This window comes from Dasypus novemcinctus, chromosome 7 (genome assembly GCF_030445035.2).
Source record: "Dasypus novemcinctus isolate mDasNov1 chromosome 7, mDasNov1.1.hap2, whole genome shotgun sequence".
Classification (NCBI taxonomy): domain Eukaryota; kingdom Metazoa; phylum Chordata; class Mammalia; order Cingulata; family Dasypodidae; genus Dasypus; species Dasypus novemcinctus.
The window spans coordinates 24,388,222-24,413,439 of record NC_080679.1 but is presented as its reverse complement, the minus strand read 5'-3'; the positions used below and the strand labels follow the sequence as shown (position 1 = coordinate 24,413,439).

Genomic DNA, 25,218 nt, shown 5'->3' with positions numbered 1-25,218 from the left:
AGGACTCTGTCCCCAGGAGATTTCTAATCTTCCTAGAGTGACAAGACGCCTGAGGATGAGCTAATTAACCACATATGGTGACAGTATGTATGCCAAGTAGCCAGTGAAGGCTGTGGCAAGGTGCTGTCCAATCCAGTAGCCACTTAGCCACACGTGGAGGGAGCCCTTGAAATGCAGCTCGTCCTAACTGAGATGGTGAAAAAAAATAGATTGTCTCCATAGTTTTTATATTGATTACATGTTGAAGTAATATTTTGGATATATTAGATTAGATTATTAAAATTAAGTTCACCCATTTCATTTACCTCTTTAAAGTGTGGCTACTAGAACATTTAAAATTCCATATATAGCACCCATGATATTCTCTACTGGACAGCATTAGCCTAGTATTTGAGAGAACCGAGCTAGGAAGCAGAGGAGGTAGGCTTGGAAATCTGGGGCGAGAGCTGAAGGAGACTGGGGAGAAGAGAGAAGATGCCGAATTAGGTCTGAGGTGGTCTGAGCTTGAGGTGAGAGCAGGGCAAGGACACAGCTCGCAGATGAGGCGGGGTGCCTCGCCGAGAGCTCAGAGCCGAAGGCCAAGAGCTGGGGGGCTGTCCCGGCAGGGAACTGTCTGAAGCCCTGGGCTTGGGTAGCGCCTCCGGGGAAGAGAGCCGGGTCCCATGTGCCCATGTTCTTGGGGTCTGGAGAAAGATGTGCAGCCAGCAAAGAAGGATCAGCCAACGCGGAGGAGGAGAGAGAACCAGGATGAGAGTAGCCTCAAGAAGGAAGGAGGGGGAAGCGGATGTGGCTCAAGCAACTGGGTTCCCACCTACCATCTAGGAGGTCCAGGGTTTGATGCCCAGGGCCTCCTGGTGAGGGTGAGCTGGCCCATGGGGTGAGCTGGCCCGCATGGAGAGCAGGAGCAGCAAGATGACACAACAAAAAGAGACACAGAGAAGAGACAATAAGAGATGCAGCAGATCAGGGAGCGGAGGTGGTGCAAGAGAATGATCGCCTCTCTCCCACTACAGAAGGTCCCAGGATCAGTTCCTGGAGCCACCTAATGAGAAGACAAGCAGACACAGAAGAACACACAGCGAACAGACACAGAAAGCAGACAATGGAGGGAGGGGGAGAAATAAATAAATAAATAAAATCTTTAAAAATAAAAAAAGGAAGGGGGGGAGCGGATGTGGCTTAAGTGGTTGAGCACCTCCTTCCCACATGGGAGGTCCCAGGTTCAATCCCTGGTGCCTCCTAAAAATACAAAGAAACAAATAACAAGCAAACAGATGAAAAAACCAACTCAGGGGAGCCGATGTGGCTCAGTGGCTGAGTGCCGGCTTCCTATATACAAGGTCCCTAGCCCAGTACCTTTAAAAAAAAAAAAAAAAGAAAGAGGGAAGCAACACATAGATTGGGAAGGGGAAGGGCCTCCTGGGAGAAAGGACATCATTCCTTCATTCATTCATTCCACCAGCATTGATTGAGCCCTTTCTATGTGCCAGGCCTTCCTCTAGGTACTGGAAATATAGTAGGAGTAAAACCCCCAGGCCCAGCTCGAGGGGGAGGCTGCAGCGGAGTAAGAGAGATGGTACTAACCAAACGTGCAAGTAAGTCTGTACGTACAAACTGCAGTACACCCTACACAGGCAGGGAGCCGGTAACTACCAGAGCCCGTAAGAGGGGCCCTGATTGCCTGGGGGAACTCATGGCATGCTTCCTTTGAGGGACTAATATTTGGGGTAAGGGTCAGGCTCCGCAGAGGCAACTGCATGTGCCACAGACCCAAGACTGAAGGGGGGAAGGGTTTTGAGGAAATGTGGCCACGAGGAATAGCAAGGGAGAACTTCTCTGAAGGGCTTGGGAGGATGTTGGGAAGTTTGACGGTGGAAAGAAGGAGAGAGCAAGGCAACTCAGCGCGTGAGTCCCAGGAACCACATGCGCCTCAGTAGCAGACACGCTCCCGACTCTGCTGGCCCGTCCTGCCGTCTTCCCGAAAGGCGTCCTGGGAAGCCCAGCCACCCTCCCCTGTGACGCCTCTGGAGTCAGGCTCCTTCATTGCCATCCTGGACAGCGGGGGATTGGCTGGAGGTGGACAGGGAGCTGGGATTAGATGCTAAATCTGGGGTAAGTCAAATCTTTACCCCGGCCATCCATCCATCACAAGGGTGGGTTAAAAACACATCAGCCAAATTAACAACAAAAACAAGTAATTAAAAAAAGAAAAGAAACACATCACCCCTCTGTGACTCAGGGACCCCGATGAGGGTGGAGCTGGGAGTGTGGTCAATGTTTGTGATGGGGGGGGGGGGATTTCTCGGAGGGGCAGTTCAGCCCAGAAGGGGGAAGTCAGCCAGACTTCTTTGTTAGGAAGCAGTCCCAAAATCTGGCTAGAGAAAGCTTCCACTATGGATACATTTAATCCAGGGGAAGTGGGCAGCATAAATATGAGGTCTGTTTCTTTGCCTGAGTCCTCCCTCCCAGCCATGTAGAGAAGCTGTAAACACTCAGACGCAGGATTAACTCCGCATGTGGTGTCTGGGACATGGCGAACGCCTCCTTGGTGGCTCCGTCTCCATCTGCGCTGGATTGATCTTTTTAACCCCCGGCACCTGGGACGTGAGGCTCTATACACGCAAATGGTCAATAAATATTGATGGGTGGGTGAGTGAACAGAGGAAAAGAGGAACGCACGAGTGGACAAATGCCACTTCCATCGAAGCCTGGAAGCAGGTTCTTGGAAAGTGGCTCAACTGGTTCTATGCTAGATTTTTGGACGTGGGTAGCAGGAGGGGTCTCAAGAGGGGTCTCTCACGAGCCAAATCCCGCAGTGTCCAAATCTGAGGAGAACTGGTTCGAGGAGAGAACCTTCCACCATCCTACCTCCCCGCGGGGTGGGCCCTGGCCCACCAGGTTTAGAGAGACAGTGTATGTCCAGGCTGTAGCCTTCCTGGGCTAAAGCTCTGCCCCTATTATCCTATTAGGCGCCTTTCCAAACTCTCTGAGGGCTACTGTAAAAGGAAAGATAATGTGAAGAATTCCAGACGGATTGCATAAGCCTGGCACGGAGACGGGATGGACCAGCAGAAGAAAGGGCTCTCCAAGCCACTCAGGAAGCCTGCAGTTCCCCGCTAAGGCCACTGGAGGGCACTTCAGCCATGAAATACCAGATCTCCTTGCCCACGTCTTCCCAGGGCTCTGATTCAATTCAACAAACGTTTTTAAATCATCACAATAATGATAGCTCTCGTGCACTGAATATCTGATGTGGTGCTCAATGTCTTTATATATATATAACCTCGTTTAGCATTCACTACAATTGTTGTGTGTTATTTTGGCTACTCGGGTAAAAAAAAAAAAAAACAAGGTTTAAAACAGCCAAAGAATTTAGGGAAGTTTGCTTTGCTAAATAAACCCCAGCTTGAATTCAATTCCTCAGGCATCAACCATGAACAATGAAAGCACCGTCCTGGGCACAGGACGCTGAAAGGGGCTCTCTGAACAAAAGGGTGTCGACGCATATGCTACACAAATATTATGGCTATTGAACAATTTACACTTATTTGATATGGGAAGATGGCTTACAGACAATTTGTACATTTTATATGGTAATGTTTCTTCTTTTTTCCTCTGAAATGATGTTATTAAATAAATGAAGAGTCTCAGAATGTGTCTTAACTTGGAGGAAATCAAGTCATTGCGACACAAGGCAGGAAAAGATAATTTTACTTAACACTTAAATTGCACTTACTCTGTACCAAGAACTGTTCCAAGCACTTTACATAAAGTAGATCAATTAATCCTCATGGCAACGCTATGAGGGAGGCACTATTATGATTTGCATTTACAGGGGAGGACAGGGAAACTCAGAGAGGAAAGCAATTTGCCTAAAGTCACACAGCCAGTAAGGGGCCGAGCTGGGCTTCGGGACCCGGACAGACCCCCCAGTCTGTGACAGCCCTGGGCCACCTCGCTGTGCCCGCGACACTGGTGAATGTTCTCTGGGCTCGGAGAAGGGAAGGATTGGGGAGATCAAAGCTGGAGGGGGCCTTGAGGAGAGAGAGGGGTAGGGCTTCCACTGGCAGAGATGCACAGTGGTGGGGAGGGCAGTGGCTGCCGCGGAAAGCGCAAGGTGGGGACTGGCTCCGGCCAAGGCCATGCTGAGGCCACCAGGCAGAAGCCTGCACAGCCAGAGTTTCTCGGGGGTTCCTGGGGGTGGGATAAAGAAAAGGGGTGCAAAATAAAATTTAAAAAATAAAGGAGTATAGCAGAGGGCCTGGGCGGGAGAGGGGGTGGCGCCTGTTGCACCCCAGGGAAAAGTTGAGGCTCCCCTGGCCCCGCCCCCTCCAGGGCCAGTTTGGGAAGGGCAGTGTGTGCTCAGGAAGAGGCCGGTTTGGATTACAGGGAAGATTAAAGGAGCTAAATCCGGCCTGGGGCTGGGCAGGCGTCTGAGATGGGAGCCGCGAGCGCCGGCAGCTGGAAGGCCCGAGAGGCTCCTGGGAGCTGGGGGTGGGGCAGGGAAGCCACCCGAGGCAGGAAGCCCTCCTGACCCCCGCGCGGCTGGAATGTGGGGTCGCCCGGCAAGGGCAACCTCATTTAGATGGAGCTGGGGGGCGGCGGGATGGGGACAGAGCCCCAGAGAGGAGGGCGAGTCGGGGGAGGGCGCAGGGCCCGCAAGAGGGGGGACAGGAAGTTGGGAGCGGAGACTGAGCCTGAGTCCCCATCCTGGGAGGCTGCCCGGAGCGCCAAGCCTTCCCCAGGCTAGGAAATGGGGGGCTCTGCGCCACACCGAGGAGCAGCAGGAAAGGGCGGGGGGCCTAGGAGCATCCCTCCCGGGTCCCAGCGTGGGCACCCGCGGGCGCGCACCGACACGTGCGCCCTCCTGCAGCCTGCCCCCTCCTCTCTTTCCAGCCCCTCCCCCAACCTGAGTGGCAGCGCCGGCTGTGGCCCCTCCCAGCCCCAAGGGCAGGTGGCCTGTGGTCTATTCTGGTACCAGGGTTCCTCGGGAGCCTGGGGGGAGGGCAGAGGATGAGCCTGGCTCATCTCTTTGAGGTCCATGGGGAGGGGGCGACAGGGGGGCGCTTTGGGATGATCGGCTGGGAAGGAAAAACTCCAGGGCTCTGTTTTCAACCCATTGTAGCTCCTGGGACCTTCCCCTGGGCAGGGGAGAGTGTCCGGGATGACTCTGGGTGGCTCTGGGGCTCAGGGGTTGGGGCTGTGGGAATCCCCAGCAGCTGGCAATGGACCCCAGAGTCCTTTTCGAACCTTGAGGCTGAATGGTCAAGCCCGGCCCCAGCCCTCCAGCTTCCCCAGGACAGAGGTGGGAAAGCTGACCCGCGGCGGCTCTCAGGCCGGTTGGGGGCAGTCTGGGGCCAGGGTGGCCTTGGGGGAGCCTCTCCAGCCCGCGGGGGAGCCCCGTGCCTGGCTGGACTGAGGGTGGCACAGGGCAGAGTGGCCCCCACTGGCCTCTTTATTCCCGATGGGAAATCATCAGTGTTCCCCTCCCCAGCTCCTACGGGAGGAAGGCCGGCTCCTCCGTCAAGGGTGCCCGACTCCCTGACGCCCTCTTCCCCTCCAAGCCCAGCCCCTTCTCTAGAGGGGACAAGGGATTTTCCAGTGGAGATCCCCAGATGGGGTCAAATAGAAAAGGAAGGATCCAGGGCTGTGCTGGCCAAGTCCATCTGTGGTGGGGCCTTAGAGACCATACTGAGGGACAAGCAGGGCTTCCAGGGGCCACGGACTAGGGTTCGAATCCAGGCTCTGCTTTCTACTTGCTGTGCAACCTTAGGGTACTTAGCCAACCTCTCTGAGTCTTGTATCCACAATTGTAAAAGGAAGAGAATAATGGTAATTTCACAGTGTTGTGAGGATTGGCGATCGAGTGATTTTATATGGCAGGTGTCCTGTACCATGCCTGGCATTACCTTAGGGGTTTAGTAAGTGGTAAGTACATTAGTATTAGAGGCAGCACAGCCAGTGGGAAGAGTGAGAGCTTTAGGGCCAGGCAATCTCAGTGATGAATACTGACCTTACAGCTGCTGACCTCAAGCAAGTCCCTGAGCCTCCCTCAACCAGTTAGTTTACCGGTCAAAAGAAAAAATCCTAGTAATGGCTGGCATTTATTGACTACTTGTGTGCCAGGTCCTGTGCTAAGCACTTTCCAGGTAGCTTATTTAATCTTCCCAACAACGCTATGTTGTTCTTATATATTCTCATTTTATAGATGAGGAAACTGAGGTTTGGAGAGGTTGAGTAACTTACACAAGCATGGTAGACCCAAGATTTAAACCCAGGCAGAGGTCCAGCAACTCTTCCTGAAGTTCCTTCCCTTGCCCATACCTCTTCAGAGTCAGGGAGCTGGGCTCATTGGATGGCTATCTGGACAGGTGTAAGGTAGAAGGATGAAGGGCCTGGGGCTATAAAACACTGATTTAGGGCCCAAGAATGGGGAATCTGTGTAACCCCAAACTCTCTTTCATTGTGTACTTGGATGGTTCAGAGAATAAAGTATCCCACCCAGCAGGAAGAACAGGTCAGGGGGCTGTGGTGGGTTGTGGTCAGGAGGCATAGAGAAGGCCCTGGGGTCTGAGTGGCCCCCAAGCTGAATGTGACTCAGCTGGCTGGAGGAAAGGAGGATGAGCCTGTAGAACTATAAATAGCAACTGTGCATAGTGGCCCTGTGAGGTCACTGCTAGCCTGCTCGGGCCCTGTTTAAAGTGCTCCATAGCCTCAGAGGGATGTAGAAAGCCTGGAGAGGGCCCAGGGCAGCAGGGAAATAACCAAACTGGAGGGGCTGAAACCAAAAAAGCCTATGAGGAAAGATGAAAGGAATGGGGATGAATCAGGGAGAAGAAAGGGCTGAGTGACAGCAGGAAGGTCCTGACAGAGAATTCCAGGGAAGGGAGAAAGCTGCTTTTCTCCAGCTAGGTTAAGGTCTAAGAGGGAGAGAAGGGGCTTCCATTCCAGCAGGAGGGATAGAGTTAGGCCTTGAGAGGCTGTTGACGGTGTGAAGGAGCCCAGGACCCCTTCCTGTGGGGCTGGAGCAGGAAGCCCTGCGTGCCGTGTTCCGGCCAAGTCCACCACCATCCTACCCTGTCTAACGTTCTTAACTCATCCTGACACCCACCACCCCGGGTTCTCAAACCCCCCTTCCCCTCTCTGCTCTCAAAGCCAGTACCCCTGCGGCTGGACAGAGTTTTCTCCTTTTCTGTTCCAGCTGGGAGCATGCACATCAGTGGTGGGGGAAGGCAGCTCCTCTGCGCAGGGTCTTGGAGTCTTCTGGAAATGGCACAGGACTGGGTGGGATTTGGAGAGCACGGGAAACGGGGGAGAGGAGGTTCAGGGTATGGGAATTGAGGGAAGGGCCTGGGTGCAGGGACTGGACAGGTGTGGCGGGGACAACTGAGACTCTGTGACTGGGTGGGGAGCAAAGCCGGCGGGGAGGGGGCATCTTTTGTTCTGCTGGGAAGGACTTCACTGCTCAGACCTTCAGGGAGACTCTAAGGCACAGGGTGGGAGAAGAGAGAGGGTGGGCTGGCGGCCGGGGAGGGGACCGGGGGCTGGGGCCTTACCGTCATGTGGGGGCACTGGGACTCTCCTGGGAGACTTCCAACCGTGGAGTCCTGCGGTATGGGGAGGCCCCTGCAGTGAGCACACAGGCTGCCCACAGGACTTGCCCCGGGAGGCAAAGCTTCCATTCAAAAGAAAATGGCCCCTCTCATTTTAGGGTTGGAGTAAGGAGGGATATCCAAGGGTATTTCTTTTTCTTTTTTCTTTCTTTTTTTCAAATTAGAGCAGCTGTAGGTTTACAGAAAAACCATGCAGAAAGTCCAGAGTTTCCATACCCCCTCCCCCCCCCACACACAGCTTTCCCTATCATTAACCTTTGCATTAGTGTGGTGTCCTTCTTACAACTGATGAAACAATATTATTATAATTATACTATAAACTATAGTCCATAGTGTACATTAGGGTTGACTCTTTGTGTTGTACAGTTCTATTGGTTTTTTGTTTTATTTTTATTCTGGTAACATGCATACAACCTAACATTTCCCTTTTTATCTAGAGATTCTCAGATACACAATTCAGAGGAGTTACCCTCACAATGCTGTGCCACCATGGCTGCCACCCATCCATTACAAAAACTTGTCCATCATGCCTAACAGAAACAAAACATTAACTGCCCACTCCCCAACCCACCCAGCCCCTGGTAACTTCTAGTTTTTGACTCTATGAATTTGTATATTTTAAGTACTTCATAAGCGAGCTTGTTTAATATTTGTCTTTGTGTGTCTGACTTATTTCACTCAACACAATGTCTTCAAGATTCATCCATGTTGTCATGTGCATCAGATCGTCATTCCTTTCTATAGTCCATATTCCTTACATATGAAGGTATTTTATTTTAAGCAATGAAAAAATGGGCCCAGAGAGGGGAGGTGAGCCGTCCGGTGGCACACAGCCCATCCCAGAGCCCGGCTAGCACACGGGCCTCCCCACTCCCAGCCACATGCGAAGTCCCTGTGACCCTTCCTTAATGCTACCAAAGTCCCCACCCGCCCCGGACCCCTGCCCCGTCCCTAGCCTCCCCTGCTGCTCATCGCTAACTGAATAACACCTGAAATTACGTGGTGTTAGGGTCCACACCGCAATTTCGCCGCCAGCACCGCACTGGCTCCTCCCGCTTGAGGCTCAGCAGGGGCCAGACGTCCTATTTGGTTGGAGAAGTTGGGGGCTGGGGTGGAGGTGAGATGAGCCGCAGACTTCTCCTACTTTGGCAGAAAACCCACGGCGCTCACGTCTGTAAAAGGAGCACGGGCCGGAGGGGGCCGGAGCGGGGGGCGCGGGGGCCCCGAGAAGGAGCTAGAGCGGGGGTGTGGGGGTAGGAGGAAGCGAGGGCAGTGACGATGAAGGAAGGGGCCCAAGAAAGGGTCTAGGAGCCGCGGAGGGGGAGGGCCTGGCCCCGGGCCCTAGGCCAATCCTAGGTGGGGGGCGGCGGCGCCGAGGGGGCCGGCGGCGGGGCCGGGGCGGGGGAGGGGGAAGGAAGGGAGGGGGAGGGGGAAGAGGGAGGGGGAGAGGAAAGGAAGGGGGGGGCGGGGGGGGGGGGAGCGGGCGGCCCGGCGGGGAGAGAGGCGCTTCTGGGAGAATCCTGACGCCTGACGCCGCCAGCGGGGCCGGGCCCCCCAGCTCTCCGACACCCGCCCCCCTCAGGCGCACACGAGTGCTATCAGGAAGGAACAATTGCCTCTGGACATTCCTTCCCTTTTACAGTCACTGCTGCCTCCTCAGCGCCCTGGGGAGGTTAAGCAGCTGCGAGGCTGAGGGAAAAAGGTGGACGGTGGAGTCCAGCCAGGGGGCCTTGGGGGGGAGAGGCTCTGGGAGGCACCAGGCAGGGAGTCCTGAGGAAGGGCTCAGGGAGGGATGGGGGGCTCGTGGGGCTGGAACCACTGGGGATGTTCCCACCGCTGGGCCCAGAGACTTGGGGTGTCAGAAGCTGAGGGGACCTGAGATGAGCTGGCATGAGCCCCTCTTTCACATTGGCTCACCGCAGGGTCACATGGTGGGTTGGGGAGCCAGCCAGGATCCTAACCAGCTCTGGGTGACCCGAACCCCACCTCACCCCCCTAGCTTGTGCCTTCTAACCCCCCCCCCCCCCCCACACACACACACCCAGGAGCCAAAGCCCACAGAGCTCACCGCTGCCGAAATCTGGACAGGGCTGTCTCGGGCAACTGGCTGTCCTGCCCCAGCCCAGCCTGGGACAAAAGCACAAGGTCCTCCACGGGCAAGCAGAAAGAGGAGGACGTGGGCCTTGGAGAAAGGGGCAAAGAGTGACTCTGGGGGGGTGACAGTCGGTGGAGGGCAGGGGGCAGCTCCGGGCTGCTTCAGCGCTGTCTCCTCACCTCGCATCTGGGGTAGGCCTGGACTAAGTGAGGCTCTCCCAGACGGGTCAAGGTTGAAGAGCTGCTTCCAGCTCTCCTTTTTGGGCCTCTTAAGTTTTTCCTCACCCAAATGCCCTGTGCTGTCCAGGCCAGCATCCCACTCCAGCCACTACTCCTGCCAGCCATGGCCAGTTGGGGCTCCTCCGAGTAGCCAGGGCCCTTGTCTTCCAGAGAGCCCCCTGGGCAGGTCAGGGAGCTGCCCCGGCATCAGCTCCTGTCCCCAAGACCTTCAGAAATGCAAAAGTCTGAAGGCAGGAAAGGGCTTTGCAGTGCCACCAACAGAGAAGAGGCCAGTAGGGCCGTGGTGGGATGAGTCGAGTGAACTGGGGTGGGCCTGGTGGGCAGGACCACTGCTGTAGGGGCTTGGAGGCCACAGGGAATTAGGGTTTTACTGGTTCAGTAGTTCAGGGAAGGGGGAGATGTTGGGAATGGAGAAAGAGAAGTCATGGGGGTTCTGGGTGCTCTCTTTGGCTCCCAGGTTAGAGGAGCAGCATAGCTGGGACACATCCTCCAACTTCGAAGATAAACATTCTCTAACAGCAGAGACGTCCACTGCCCTACGATGGAGGCGGGTTAGGTAGGTAATCGAGCTCTTCCTAGAATGGAATGGGCAGACTTGACACAGCAAGGTCCCAGGCAGTGGAAGGAATCAAGCTGGACAAGTGCTTGGTGAGGTCACAGTGGAGAAGATGTAAGCCCCAACTGGGAGGGGAAGGTGGGGGCATGTGAGTAAAGCGAATAATCTGGGAAAATTTCAGAGAGCAGACAGACTCCCTCAATTCATTCCACAAAATTTACTGTGAACACCCACTGTGCAAGGCACCATGCCACATACATAAATTTATAAACTTTTTTTTTCTGACAAACACTGAATGAAATGGTCTGTCTTGGTGGACCTTTCCATTTCCACTATAAATTGGGTAAAATATGAGGTATGAGTGTTCTGTTGTTTTTTAAGAAATATATATACATATATATATGTTTTTAAGAGTGTTCCAAGGATGTTCATAGCAGTATTGTTTATATGAGAAAAAGATGGGAAACAACAAAGATGTCCATCAATAAGGAATGGGTCAATATAGCAAATCCAAACAGTGAAATACAAATGAACATAAGAAGAATGTCTCAATGACATTGTACTAAAATGGAGCAGTCTCTAAGATATATGTTCATTGAAAAAACCATGGTTCAGAACAGTGGATAGAGTGCTGAAAAAGTATGTGTGGTGTTTCATATATATATGTATATATATATCCGTTTGTGTGCTTATGCATAAAGTACATCTGAAAGGAGGCCCCCCAAAAACCAAACAAACAACAGCCAAAAAAAAAAAACCAAAAAGCTGGCTGTCTCTGAAAGAGGGGATGGGATGGCTCGGTATCCAGAGTGGGAGGGAGACTTACTTTTCGCTTTGTACCTTCTTGTGCCTCTCGAATTTTGCACGAGGTACATTACCCATTCAGACAAATGGCTATTATTGTTGTGTGTCCAGCCCTGCCGGGAGGCCCAGCTCCTATTCCACCGGCGCTGCCCAGCTCAGAGCCTGTTCTGGAGTGTTCCTCTTTGACCTGCCTTCCAGGGTTGGGGGTGTTGTTTTGCTGCTCTCCATGGCAGCAAATCCTCAGGAGTGGAACTGACTTTTGGAATCAGCCCCAGGTGGTTTAGAACCAAGTCTGGTAGATGTTGATTTTGACTAGAGAATAGATGGCATCATTTATTTACTGGTTTTCTGCCTCATTTCACCAAGGAACTGAGGCCTCGGGCTGATCCGAAGACCAATTTCCTTATGTGGTCTGGATACTGTTCACAGACAGGAGCCCCAGAAATGTTCTGTCCTCAGAAATGTCATGGAAATAGGTGTATAGTCTCTTGGATCCATCAGGATTCTTCTGGCTGCAAGCGACAGAAACACAATACAAAGTACCTTACGTGAAAAAAAGGGAGAGTTTTTCACTCCAAAAGCAGGAAGGTCACTGGGGAGCATGTGGACTCCACGGAAGAGCCGCAGACACCCAGCTCCTCGAACTGAGGACTTCGTGCCCTGGAATTGTCCTCTCCGGGGGTCTGCTTCTCTTGCTGTTGACATCTCTTTCCTCCCACTGCAGAAGGCTTCCCCAGGGGGCAGGAAACATGGCAGTTCCATCTATAATTCCAGGGAACATCTCTGTTGGGCCCTGCCAGGTCCAGGCTCATCCCTCGAGCCAATTCACTGCTGTCAGGGGATGCAGGGAATGAGACTGGCCTGGATCTGAGTCCCACGGCCACTGCCATGGGGGGCGTGGGGGTGGGGGCACGGCGTTTGTTACCAAAATGGGTAGGAAAGAAGACTTCCAGGATGTTTTGAAAGACAGTGGCAGTGACCTCCAAAATCTCCCAGGAGCCTGAAATCTAGTTTGGGAGATGAGGCACAAAAATAACCAGGACACAACAGCTTGCATTGAGCTTGCAGGCTGGATAAGAATATCTGGAACTCCCCACCCACCTCATAGGCTTGTCTCATGGATAAAAATTAGACCCGTAAGGCAAAAGGGTTTTGAAGAAACGGCAGTCACAATGCCCTTTGCAGTTTACCTGGCACATTCACACCCACCCTGCTGGGCAGAGCACGGGGTCAGGCTGTCCCAGCTTCCTCAGCTATCAAATGAGAATGATACTAGCTCTTACCTCGAAGGCTCGTTGGAGAGCTGGGCATCCTGAGTGTGAAATCTTTAGCAGAGTGGCACACAGTAGGCACTCAATACATGTAGGGTATTATGACTATATTATTTGCATTATTCTTACCCGAATTTCTTCCATCCCATATGGGGTAGTCAAAGCAAGGCTGACCATCCCCATTTTATAGATGAGGACACTGAGGCTCAGAGAAGTGAAGGGCTTGCCTGCCAGTAATTACTGCTGCTGGTGACAGGCAGAGCGGGGGTAGGACCAGCAGTGGGCTCCTAATCAAGGGCTCTCTTTCCAGGGTTTGCATTACAAGAGTCAGAACTAAAAGGGCTGTAGAGTGCCTGGGGCGGTGCAGAGGCGTGCCCCAAGTTCACGAAGTGTGGATGTCCTTGGAGGTCAGTGCATGCCTTGTACCGAGGAGGGGGCTGTGAAGAGATGGGCAGGCCCTCTGTGGGGCTCCAGCCTGGGGCGTTAAGAGGGTGGGAGGAGATTGGGGCTTGTCACCCTGAGCCTTCCCTCGAGCATGCTGACATTTGGCCTCCTGAAGGTACCCCCAGAACCGCCCCCCAGGGCTCCTCTCCCGTGCGCTCACTTCCCAGGCTGATGCATTCTCCTCTATAAATACCAGCTCTGGTATTTCGGGTTGGCAGCTGTTACTGCCAGGAGATGGCTGGGTTGACATGCAGTGCCTGACGAAACACAAACCCCTGGGGTGTGTGGGCGTGAGTGGTGTGGTGGTGGTAGGGGGATGGCCCAAGGAGGGGGTGGGGGTCGGCCCGAGGAGGCGGGAGCCAGTGAAGTTGGTGGTGTGGAGGTGAGAGTGCACGCGGCGCGTGGAAACTGAGAGTGCACCTGACTCTCTTCTAAGAAATCACCTTGTTTATAAACGAGGCCCCGCCCGCACCCATGGGGGCAGGGGTGGGGGTGAAGAAGGCCTTGCCCAGAGCCAGCAGCAGCCCAGAGGGAAACTGAGGCTCAGAGCTAGGACCCAGCTGCCAGCTGACATCTGCGAGCAGGCAATGCCACAGTTTGCTCTCAGCCTGCAGCCACAGCCTTGCTCTCAGCCTGCGGGCGCCAACCCCCCCTCCCTGCCCACCTAGAGACCCTCTAGGCCTGGCTGCTTGGGGGCCCCTGGTCTTTGCCTGAACTCTCTCCTAAACCTCTGCAACTTCCAGAGAGTCTTTAGAAATAACGTGACTTGGGAACAGGCCTTGTCCTTTCAGGAAATGACCCCAAGTCTCTCCTTGGAGTAAAGAGAGGACCCCTTAAACTAAATGGAAATTCAGGGCCTCTACTCTAAGGGCTGAAAGAGGCCCCTGGGGGTTCTGGGAACGCTCCCCAGTGAGTTGGCAGGCAGGCCTATCCCACTTCTGCCTCCTGGGTGGGTTAGCTTCTCCCTCACGCCCTCGCAGGCCCCCCACCGGCCCGCAGGGGCGCAGACCTCCCCGCCCCCACGGGCCAGCGGGCCGCCCTTTCCTGGCAGGACAGCGGGATCCTGCAGCTGTCAGGGGAGGGGCGGCGGGGGCTGATGTCAGGAGGGATACAAATAGTGCCGCCGGCCGGGGGCCCTGTCTACCCTCGCCGCCTCCACTCTGCAGCCGGCCGCCAGCCCGCCGCCTCCTCCGTGCGCCCGCCCAGCGTCGCCCGCGCCGCCACCATGAGCCAGGCCTACTCGTCCAGCCAGCGCGTGTCCTCCTACCGCCGCACCTTCGGCGGGGCGCCCAGCTTCCCGCTCGGGTCCCCGCTGAGCTCGCCCGTGTTCCCGCGCGCGGGCTTCGGCACCAAGGGCTCCTCGAGCTCCGTGTCGTCCCGCGTGTACCAGGTGTCGCGCACGTCGGGCGGGGCCGGCGGGCTGGGGTCGCTGCGGGCCAGCCGGCTGGGGGCGGCCCGCGCGCCCTCCTCCTACGGCGCGGGCGAGCTGCTGGACTTCTCGCTGGCCGACGCCGTGAACCAGGAGTTCCTGACAACGCGCACCAACGAGAAAGTGGAGCTGCAGGAGCTCAACGACCGCTTCGCCAACTACATCGAGAAGGTGCGCTTCCTGGAGCAGCAGAACGCGGCGCTCGCCGCCGAGGTGAACCGTCTCAAGGGCCGCGAGCCCACGCGCGTCGCCGAGCTCTACGAGGAGGAGCTGCGCGAGCTGCGGCGCCAGGTGGAGGTGCTCACCAACCAGCGCGCCCGCGTCGACGTCGAGCGCGACAACCTGCTCGACGACCTGCAGCGACTCAAGGCCAAGTGAGGGACGGGCGCCCCCCCCAGAACCCCCTTTCCATGGGCATGGCAAGGGGAGGCCAAGCCTGGGGGAGGGGGCAGGAGCCAGGGGACGGATATAGTCACCCACCTGTGTCCCCCATGAGAGGTGGACCCCGGGTCTCTTCCTTGTGCTTCTGCCCTGCGAGGAAGAGTTTCCTTGGGGAGATCATGGGGTGGAAAGGGGACGCCTGATAAACTCCTGTGCCCTGTGGGCAGTCTCTTTAAATAGCTCCTTGAGGTGCTAGGGTAATGCTGATGGGAGGTGGGCAGGCAGGTGGGTGCAGGAAGGAACAGAAAGGGGCAGGAAGTGCTGTGCAGAGGGCCAGGGAAGGCTGAAGGGCGGGCTCTGGGGCAGGCTGGGACGGGCAGCTGCTGCCCTCTGGGGTGGCAGGGGTGGAAAACCCAAGCAGTTACCCCCACTCGCGTGTGATGAGGTCCTCGGGAAGAAGTTGGAGCCGGTGTGTTGGCCCCTAAGTTTCCCACCCATTTCCCAAGGTGGCTGGGATAAGCAGAAAGCGGAAGGGAGGTGGGGGACTACAGACTGCGGAAAGCTTGGGTGGATTGGAGAGGTAGGCTCAGCCAGGCTCCCAGGACAAAGAAAGACAGTGAGTATAGAGCCCAGCTAATGGAATCACCTTCCTCCTCCCAGGTCACAAACATTTATTGAGCACCTACAGGGGCCGTGCTAGGGCTGGGAACCAGGAATATAGGTGGATAAAATGGACACAGGTCCTAACCCTAGGGAGGTCACAGGCTGGTGGGCACAGAGACTTTGAGGGTGTGGCCGCAGGCAGAGAACGGGCCACTCCCTGTCCCCTTCATGGGTGGGGCGGAGCCTCTGCCACTCCCTTTCTGGGCGTCCTCCTTCTGTTCTGAGCCCACTCCCAGGGCAGCGCCCAGCCAGTCGCCTCCGCTGCCTACTTTAACCCCCACTAAGTGTCCTTCTGTCTCTCTGTCCTGGCCAGGCTGCAGGAGGAGATCCACCTAAGAGAAGAAGCAGAGAACAATTTGGCTGCCTTCCGAGCGGTGAGCCCTCTTCAGTCCCCCTACCCCCTGCAGCCTCTTTCCTTCTTCCCCTCCCTGCCTGGCCCCTGGCCCCCTCTGCCCTGCCTGTGTGGACCGTGACCCTGCTCCTCTTACTGGCCTGTCCCAGGATGTAGATGCAGCCACTCTAGCTCGCATTGACCTGGAGCGCAGAATTGAGTCTCTCAACGAGGAGATCGCGTTCCTTAAGAAAGTGCACGAAGAGGTATGCGCTCGCCCCTCGGCCCTAGGCACTGGGGCCTCAGTGGATGCAGATGGAAAGTGGGGGTGGGGCTGGGCTGGGTAGGAGACTGACCCCAGCTGCACTCTGCAGGAGATCCGGGAGCTGCAGGCCCAACTTCAGGAACAGCAGGTCCAGGTGGAGATGGACATGTCCAAGCCAGACCTCACCGCCGCCCTCAGGGACATCCGGGCTCAGTACGAGACCATCGCGGCTAAGAACATCTCTGAAGCCGAGGAATGGTACAAGTCGAAGGTGGGCGTCCTGGCCCCGGGACTCTGGCACCTTTGTTTCCATCCACCTCGGTGTGGAGGTGCTGCCTGTGGCTCCATCTGTGGGGAGGACGGTGGGCCTGGAGTCTCCATGCTCCACCCTCCCACCCCCTAATCCTATGTCCTCTCTCAAGGCCCCCCCGCCTCTGCCCTTAGGTGTCCGACCTGACCCAGGCGGCCAACAAGAACAACGACGCGCTGCGCCAGGCCAAGCAGGAGATGATGGAGTACCGACACCAGATCCAGTCCTACACCTGCGAGATCGACGCCCTCAAGGGCACTGTAGGTCCCTGCCCACCTGGCCCACCCAGCCCCTTCCTGATGGCTGCTCATGCCCTCACTCTGTGACCTTTCGCCCATCCCGTACCCTCTCTGGGCCTCTGTGTCCTCAAATCCACAACAGGGGTCGTCAGAACATATGGGTGGATTCCCAGCTGGGTTCTAAGGAAGTAGAGGGCTCCCTGTGGGGGGTGGGGACCTGAGGTTGGTGGTGCTCTTTCATCTGTTTAATTCTCTGAACTTCCACACAAGACTTCATTTGGGCTCAGGGTTCCCTGGCTAAGAAGACTTTGATGAGGACTTGGCTGTCTCATGGTGTCTCCCAGCCCCGAGGCTGCGTTTCCTTCCCTAGTGGGCCCCTGGTGTCCTCCCCCCACTGACAGCCTGTCCCTGCCCTGGGCTCCCCTCCCCTGCAGAACGACTCCCTGATGAGGCAGATGCGGGAGCTGGAGGACCGCTTTGCCAGTGAGGCCAGCGGGTACCAGGACAACATAGCGCGCCTGGAGGAGGAGATCCGGCACCTCAAGGATGAAATGGCCCGCCACCTGCGCGAGTACCAGGACCTGCTCAACGTCAAGATGGCCCTGGACGTGGAGATTGCCACCTACCGGAAGCTGCTGGAGGGCGAGGAGAGCAGGTGAGGGGTGGCGAGGCCCTGGGGAGCCTGGGGGGGGGGGTACAGTGTGTTCCTGTCCCCAGGGGTCTCAGGATCACCTCAACAAGACCTAGAAACACTTTTCTACAAGAGGCCATCATTCCATTAATTGCAGAGAATTAACCAGGGCCACCTGGGTAAAAAGTGATTTAATTAAGAGCTTGTATAAAAAGAAAAATATAAGTATTCCCTCATCCATCTTCAAAATTAAGAACCACCCGCATAAAACCATATTCAGCCACCAGTAATAAAATATTACTGCCAGTCAAGGGAGAGATGAGAGCAGAGTGGGAAATGATAAGGAAGGAAAGGGGAAGGGAGGGGGCAGATAGAGACAAGTAGAGGCTAAGGGAGAGCTGCAGGGAGCCTTGACCATGGGTAGGCTAAGGGAGAGGATGAAGAGTCTCATCCCCGAAGGCACACACACACACACACACACTTATGAGGAAAGACACAGAATGACATGCTCAGAGCAACCTACCTCCAGACCCAGAAAACAGCATCCTCCTGGAAGGAGACAGGAGAGAAATTTCTGGGGTGATAGAAATGTTCTATTCCTTGACTGGAGTGGTTACATGGACATGGATGTAGACATTGACCAAAACTCACAGAATTACATACTCTGTGCATTTCACTGTACATAAAGTTTAATGTCAATTTAAAGCAGACCAATTATTTTTAAAAAGGGGGCCCACTGACACTCATAAAAATTTATTGTTGCTGAAGTTAAAAAAAGCAGCAGGCATGCTTAGACATAAAGAGAGACTCCAGATTTCGTAGAATAACATCTACACATGATGACCTTTCCAGGTAGCTAAAGTTGTGTTGCATTTTCCCAGTGCTAGACATAAATGGGGGTGTCAGCGCCTGGAACTTGCCTTCCCCAGGTTGGGCCAGCAGCTCCCAGCCTGGCTGGGAGGTGGGCATAAAATGGGTGTTTCCCACAGCTGCTCTTGACACATTCTGCAATGCCGGGGCAAGAGGGAAAGGTGCAGTGGGGTTGGGAGTCTGGACACCATGGCAGCATGTGGTGGAAGGGACAGTCCCTAGGACAGCTGGAGTTGGCTTTGGACCCCATGCCCTGAGCAATGTGGGCAGTGGGAGTGTTGGGGTCCGTGGGATTGAGACAGTTGAGGGTAGTGTTTCGGGAAGATCAGGGAGAGCCCTGAGGGGTGGCCACAGGGAGACATGGGAGGGTCCCTAACCCTTTGGTCTCTCTCCTTTCAGGATCAGCCTCCCCATTCAGACCTTTTCTGCCCTCAACTTCCGAGGTGAGCCGCTGGAGTGGCAAGGGGTGGGAGTCTGTCAGGGGCACTGCCCAAGGCCAGCCAGAAGAAGAGGGTGGGACTGGGCAGTTGGGGACAGGGTGGAGTCTGGGGAAGAGAAAGGGGGCTCCTGTGGGCGGGGGAGTTTGGGCAGAGGCAGGTAAGGTATCTTCTGACACAGAGAGAATTTTACTTTATTTTGCTTTTTTTTTACCACGACACCGCACTTTCCTGGCTGACTGGGCCTCAGGAAATAGTCCCTGTGTTGCATCCCAAACTCTGAAGGCACTGGGGTGTCCTGGGGGGTCAGGCAGCAGGAGCTTCTAGAACTCCTGCTCCCTGAGCTGAAGACACCCCCTCCCATTGTCTGTCTGGCACACTGCCCAGTGCCCCCCTGGTTGCTTGTTGAACACTTCCAGTTTGATGGAGCAAGATGTTGGATGCATGTTTGAAAACTGAAGCCAAACCTTAGCAAAGCCAAACAATTAAAAGAACGAGCTCTTAGGGCACTCTGCCACTTCTGACATTAGGAATATGCCGATAGAGTGGCTTTCCAACCCCAGAAAGCAGAAAAACACGCAATAATGATACATTAGGAAAGGCAAGTCGGCGTCGTTGGCAGCTTTGCCTTTCCTAGATCAAGCCTTTCATATCTTCAATGTTCATTTCCATCAGGAAAAAATACACGCTGTGCTCCACGGGTCACAGCATCCATCATGGGCTGCTCGCTCGCTAAGGAGATGCAGCAACATCAAGCTCATTTCATGCCAAGGACCTAAATTTGACCCTCCCTATAAGATTCAAAACCTCTCTTTTCAGTTAGTAGCGTACACAGACACAAAATGTAAGTCTCGCACTTAAATTGCTTCATGCTTTTCAAATCAATAGCTCTGTGGCCTTGATGGGGCAGATATCGGTGTGACCGTTTCACAAATGAGGACACTGAGGTGTAGAGGGGCAGGAGATTGGTCAGTGACGGCTCCCATCTCTCTTTCATTGAAACATCCAGTTAGTTGCTCATTCTGTGTCTTAAAGGGTCAGTTCTCTAAGTTCCTCCACCAGGACATCCTGGTCTGGGCTTTGGGGCTTGGAGGAGGGGAGTCCCAGGGTTCAAGTTCAGATGGGGCTGCCCAGAGCCCAGAGATGGAGAGGAAGGGACAAGGCGTGGGCAGCCTCAGTGCTGGGTCCCCTGCCCTGCTGAACCAGCTGGCACTTGGAACAAATCTGTGGCTTCCTGAGTCCATCTCAACAGTGGCCCTGGCCCCAGGAACTTGTGGAGCCTATGACAGGTGATAGAGTCTTGTTGCAGGAGTAAATGGTCCATCTTGGAGAGGGAGGATGGGAGGCTTCCTAGGTCTGCCCGATGTGACCAGGGATGGACTCAGCCCCTGGTGCAACCAGGTCTGAGCGGGCAGAGCTGGGCCTTCTGGGACTCGGTCAGACTGAGCGTCCAAATGGATCTGTTACAGAGACGAGCCCTGAGCAAAGGGGTTCCGAGGTCCACACCAAGAAGACCGTGATGATCAAGACCATCGAGACCCGGGACGGGGAGGTGAGGGGCAGACGGGGTGTGCCCACCCGCTGGGCTGGGGGCGGGGTGACCTGCTGCCCTGGGGTGGGGGCAGGCGCGGGGCTGCAGGCACCGGGGCTGGACGGGGCTTCTCTTCTCCGCAGGTCGTCAGTGAGGCCACACAGCAGCAGCACGAGGTGCTCTAAAGCCAGAGGCCCCTCTGCCACCAGAGACGGTCCGCTCCTCCTCCCTCACTGCTTCCTTCCGTTCTAGGGCACCACACCCAGCCAAGGGCCTCCCCTCACAGCCTCTGCCCCCTCCTCACTGACCCCACCCCCCATGGTCCCCACGGGGAATGGGGCCCATCCCTGCCCACCCCCACGGGTGCCCCAGCCACCCGCTGGATGTTGGCAGGCTCCTGGGTGCCCTCCCTCCCCGCCCCTCAGGGCAGCCCTTTTCCTGGGCCTGCGGGGATGGAGCCAAGGCCAGAGTGGCCACCCTGCCCCTGGCACCTCCGGGCCGCGAGCCCTAAGTCTGGCTTTGGAGAGGGCCCCGGAGCGCGGCATTGGGACACCCCAGGATGAGGATGGAGCCCCGCGTGCCCTCACTCCTCCCCAGCCTGGGCCAGAGAGGGAGGGAGGCAGGTAACCAGGGGACCAGCCCTCTCTAGAGACTGGGGGCCTCAAAACTGCCCGCCAGGGTCCCTGACTTCCCCTTCCCTCTTCCCACCCTCGCCCCAGGGTGGGCTTCGAAAGCAGGGGCTGCAAGAGGGAATCCCCGAAGGTGCCGGATGTGGGAGCAGGAGATGCGGAAGGCGAGAGGGTGGGCGAGTTACTGGAGAGAGGAGAGGAGAGGAGAGAGGCAGAGGGCGGTCTCAGGAAGGTGGGAGGGGCACCCACCTCCCCGGGCCTGCCCCTCCCCGGGCTCTGGACAGAACAATAAAGAGAAGCACAAGCCTAGCACGCCCCCTGCTGTCTTGACTGCCTGGTCTCTGGGGACCCCAGGGCCCTGTCACGGCACCTCTCGGGATGGACTGTGTGCTCCCTCTTGCCTGGCCAGGTTTTCCCCAGAGCCTCCCAGCTCTCTGGGTGTGTAGCACATAGGGGGAGGGGGGCTTTGTTGGGGAACCACAAACACTTCCTGTTAGGCGGCGATTCCTGGACTCCCGCTCCTGCCCGACACCCCACCTTCTGATGGGCAGGGACACCGGCTGCTTCCCCCCACCAGCCTGACTCTCAAGTAGCCCTCCCCAGCCCCTTCCCCAGAGGAACGTTCAGCTTCTTGCCATTAAACACGCCTTGAACACTTTTTCGGTACAAGGGCTAATTCAGGAAAAATAACAGTGTTAGGAAAAATGGAGAGATCTACCCTGTTCTTGGATAAGAAGTTTCAGTACTCCAGATATGTCAGTTTTTCCTACATTAATCTATCATTTCGGTTAAGTCTTAAAACACCAATGGGAAATTTGGGGAGAATTCATAAACGTGATACTAAAGTTTGCCCAAGATGGGTGGGGGTGTGTGGGACATATGAAAAAAATATTTAGGAAATCATGGAAGAAAATATTTTCACTATATTATGAGGCTATAATAACTAAAATGGATTTGTTGATGAAGGGGTAATATACAAACATTACTGGGATGAAACAGGATGTGTAGAAAAAGGCCCAAATACATATGGAATTTTAGTATATATTAAAGGAGACATTTTAAATCTGTGGGGAAACATGCATGGTTTAGGGGCAACCGGAGGGGCAGGGGTGAAGGCTGTGCCTTTTTTCATTCCTTCCAAAAAATAAATTGCAGGTGGATCAAAAATCTAGGAAGTTTGATGGAAGCACGTATGCCTTGGCCTTGGAGTTGCTCCTCCCAGATTGAAGGGATTATGCTACTAAAGGAAATGGGAAGAGGGTAGAGATCACAAAGATAATAAATTCATACGATTTATAGATGAAATAAACCTAATGGGGTTTTTAGTCTTAAGGTCCCTGGCCTGGCATTCCAGACTGGCTTTTCTAGAAACTTTTAAAAGCCCCACGTCTCTCTGGTGTCTGTCTCTCTCCCCTGCCTTTTCTGTGGCTCTCACTCCCAAGTTGCCCCTTCCTCTCTAGGCTGTGCACTTGCTTCCCTCTGGGATGCCCCCTTCTCCAAGCTCTTCTCCACCATTGCCCTGAAGGGGGGCGGGTAGAAGCTACATCCTAGGTCCTCACTCTTTCTCCCCACTACCCCAACGAGGTGAACCCTGTGGGTCCCAGAAGTATCCCAGTCAACCTGTAGAGAACAGGCCTCACAAGAACTGAAGCCGAAAGCACCGTTTCTAGGGTCTTCCCACCGGCACAGAGGAGGAGGCCTGGGGGAGGGGAGTCTTCCATCCCCTCTTATCCTTGAGTCTGTTGGGGGCACTGGGATCCGAGCTAGCCTCTGTCAGGGAAGTACCGGGTGGGGAAAAGGTATCGTGTGTATCTGTGAGTATTTCTGGAGCCTCGTGGTGCTTTCTCCTCTCCCGCATCAAGGATAAAAGGGCACACAGGTGAGGGAAGGTTTGGGAAGAAGCCCCACCCTCAAAAAAAAAAACAACAAAGTTGAGGCGCAGCCTAGTCACAAGGCTGGAGGGGATGTCACCCCCCACCCTCTCCCCAGCAATGGGCCTCGCAGTGCCTGGCGCCAGCATCCTTGCCCGGCAGTCTCCACGCTCTGTTGAACGGCTCCGTGGTCACAGCACGCACTGGACGGCTCTGAAAGTCCGCGAGTCCCTCCCCCAGCACACATCTCTCTCCTGAGAAGACAGATGCCCCAGACCACCGGGTGACCCCAAGCATTCTCTGAGAAAAGCCTTTTAGGACCAGAAATTCTGGTCTAAGCCCCTGCTTCGTCTGTGTCCTAGGAAGCTGGGAAGTGAGGGCAGGGAAGATGGAGTAGCTCCCCCAGAGGAGGGACAAAGACAAAAACCACTTCAAGGAGATCTGGGTCCCACAGGGTCGTACACACACAACCAGACCGTCACCACGCCCCGCCCCGCCCCGCCCACCTACGCCCCTCACCTGCGTCGCTAAGGCCCTCCCGGCTCTACGGGGCCCTCTGGTGCTTCTTCAAGACTTGAACATGGGAAGAGAAGGGGGCTCAGACAGGGCCCCCCTCTGAGGGAGGAGCAGGGAGGCCTGTGGAGGCAGAAGTGTTCCTAAACCAAGAGCTGCGGGCTCTGGAGGCACTTTCCCACCTGTCTGTCCACTCTGGCCACTGCCCCCCACCCCACCCCATCCCCCTGCCCCTTGAGCCTTGAGCCAATTCCTCCCCCTTTCCTCCCACTCTGTGTCCTCTCACGGAATGCTTGCCCAGGACACATATACAAATATATCAATGACTGTTGACACCTGAAATGTCAGCTCCCCAAGGGCAGGGGTTTTTATCTGTTTTCTTCACTGCTGTATGCCTGGAAGAGTGCCTGGCACATTGGAGGCGCTCGTGAAATATTTAAGTAATTGTTGAATGAATACCTACCAGGCACTGTTACTTACTTTTCTCTAAATTTAATATCCACACACGGATTCAACTAACATTTACTGAGCTTTTACCATGTGGCAGGCACATGGTGCATCAGTAGGACTTGGAGGAAATCCCCCATGGCCCAGAGAGGTGGGGTGACCTGCCAAGGTCACACAGCATGTGGTTGCCCAGGAGGATCCGGCCCCAGGCTCCTTGGCCTCCGGAGCCCAGATCTCTTTCCATGACACCATAGGCTTGTGATCGCAAGGCAGGGCAGCCTGGCAGCACACACAACCAGCCCGTCGCCAGACTGCGGGGCACTGTGGGGCCCAGGGTGAGGGACAGATAGCACCTTGCTGCCAGCTGCCCTGGGCAACAGGCCTGCCCAGGACCCGCCGGCTTCTGGCTGCCATGGCTGGTGCGGGCTCCTCCAGGAGAGGGCGCCGGTGATGCGCACACACCCGTGCCCTCCCTGCCCAGGCCCCCACACCCCATGCCTACATCAACCAACGCCCCCTTTGCGGACACGTAGAGGCAGGAGACGCGCAGGCCTTGTTCCAGGCTCTGTGCCAGGGCCCTTTTTAATTGTTAATACGCATTTTAATATTTAATAAAATAATTTAATGCCATCACAACAACGTAAATCAGATCATGTAACTCCTCTGCACAAAACCCTCTGAGATGATTTCCCATTTCACTGGGAATAAAAACACCCCTGGCCTACAAGATGCTAAGTGACCTGGTCCCTGCTATCTGTCTGACCTCATCTCACTCTCCGCAGACTTGCTGGCCTCCTGGGGTCCTCTTCAGATGTCTGCACGGTTTGCTTCTTCACGTCTTCGTTATGGGTTCAAATGCTCCTTGCAAGGCCCATTCCAATCCCAGTATTTAAAAAGGAATGGCTCTCTACACTCCCGTCACCCTCACCCCATTTAATTTTTCTGCATAATACTAACCACCTTCTAACGATCTTTATAATTTCCTTATTTATTTATATTTATTGCTTGCCTCTCTCCCTAGAATGTAGGGGGCAGGAATTCTTGTCTGTTTTGTCTGCTCTTACATCTCTAGTGCCTAGAAGTGTGCCAGGCACAGAGCAGCAACTCAAAATTGTTTGCTGAAAGAATGAATAAACCCTGAATGAAGGAAACTGAGGCTTAGAGATATTAAGTGACTTACCCAAGACCACACAGTTCATTTATTCAATTGACTACCTACTCCATTCCAGGCAAATTGTTAGGGCATAATGCTAGGTGGCTTTGTGTTACCAGTTTTAAGAAGTAAGAGAGGGAAGTGGATTTGGCTCAGGTGACTGGGCTCCTGCCTACCATATAGGAGATCGCTGGTTTGGATCCTGGTGCCTCCTAAAGAAGACAGTGAATTAGCATGATGGGCAGGTGTGGCAAGCTGATACAACAAGAGACACGGAAAAAAAACCATAATGAGAGATACAACAAAGCAGGGAGCAGAGGTTCCTGGTGTCTCTTAAAGAAGACAGAGCTGATGGGAAGAGCAGGCACCGGTGAGCTAACGCTGACGCAACAAGATGACGCTGCAAAAGACAAGGGGAGAAAAAAACATGATGAGAGACACAACAAAGCAGGGAGTGAAGATAGCTCAAGCAAGTAGGCACCTCCGTCCCGCATTA

The 25,218-nt window shown here is 55.0% G+C and overlaps 1 protein-coding gene across 1 annotated transcript; it reads left to right on the top strand.

Moving 5' to 3' along the window:
- Positions 1 to 14,103: 14,103 nt before the first annotated feature.
- Positions 14,104 to 21,047, top strand: DES (desmin). Its single transcript, XM_004467784.4, has 9 exons — positions 14,104 to 14,825; positions 15,809 to 15,869; positions 15,997 to 16,092; positions 16,201 to 16,362; positions 16,536 to 16,661; positions 17,075 to 17,295; positions 18,541 to 18,584; positions 20,048 to 20,130; positions 20,253 to 21,047. Exons 1-9 carry the CDS (start codon positions 14,119 to 14,121, stop codon positions 20,292 to 20,294), a joined length of 1,542 nt encoding a protein of 513 aa, XP_004467841.2. The 5' UTR covers positions 14,104 to 14,118; the 3' UTR covers positions 20,295 to 21,047.
- Positions 21,048 to 25,218: the final 4,171 nt, after the last annotated feature.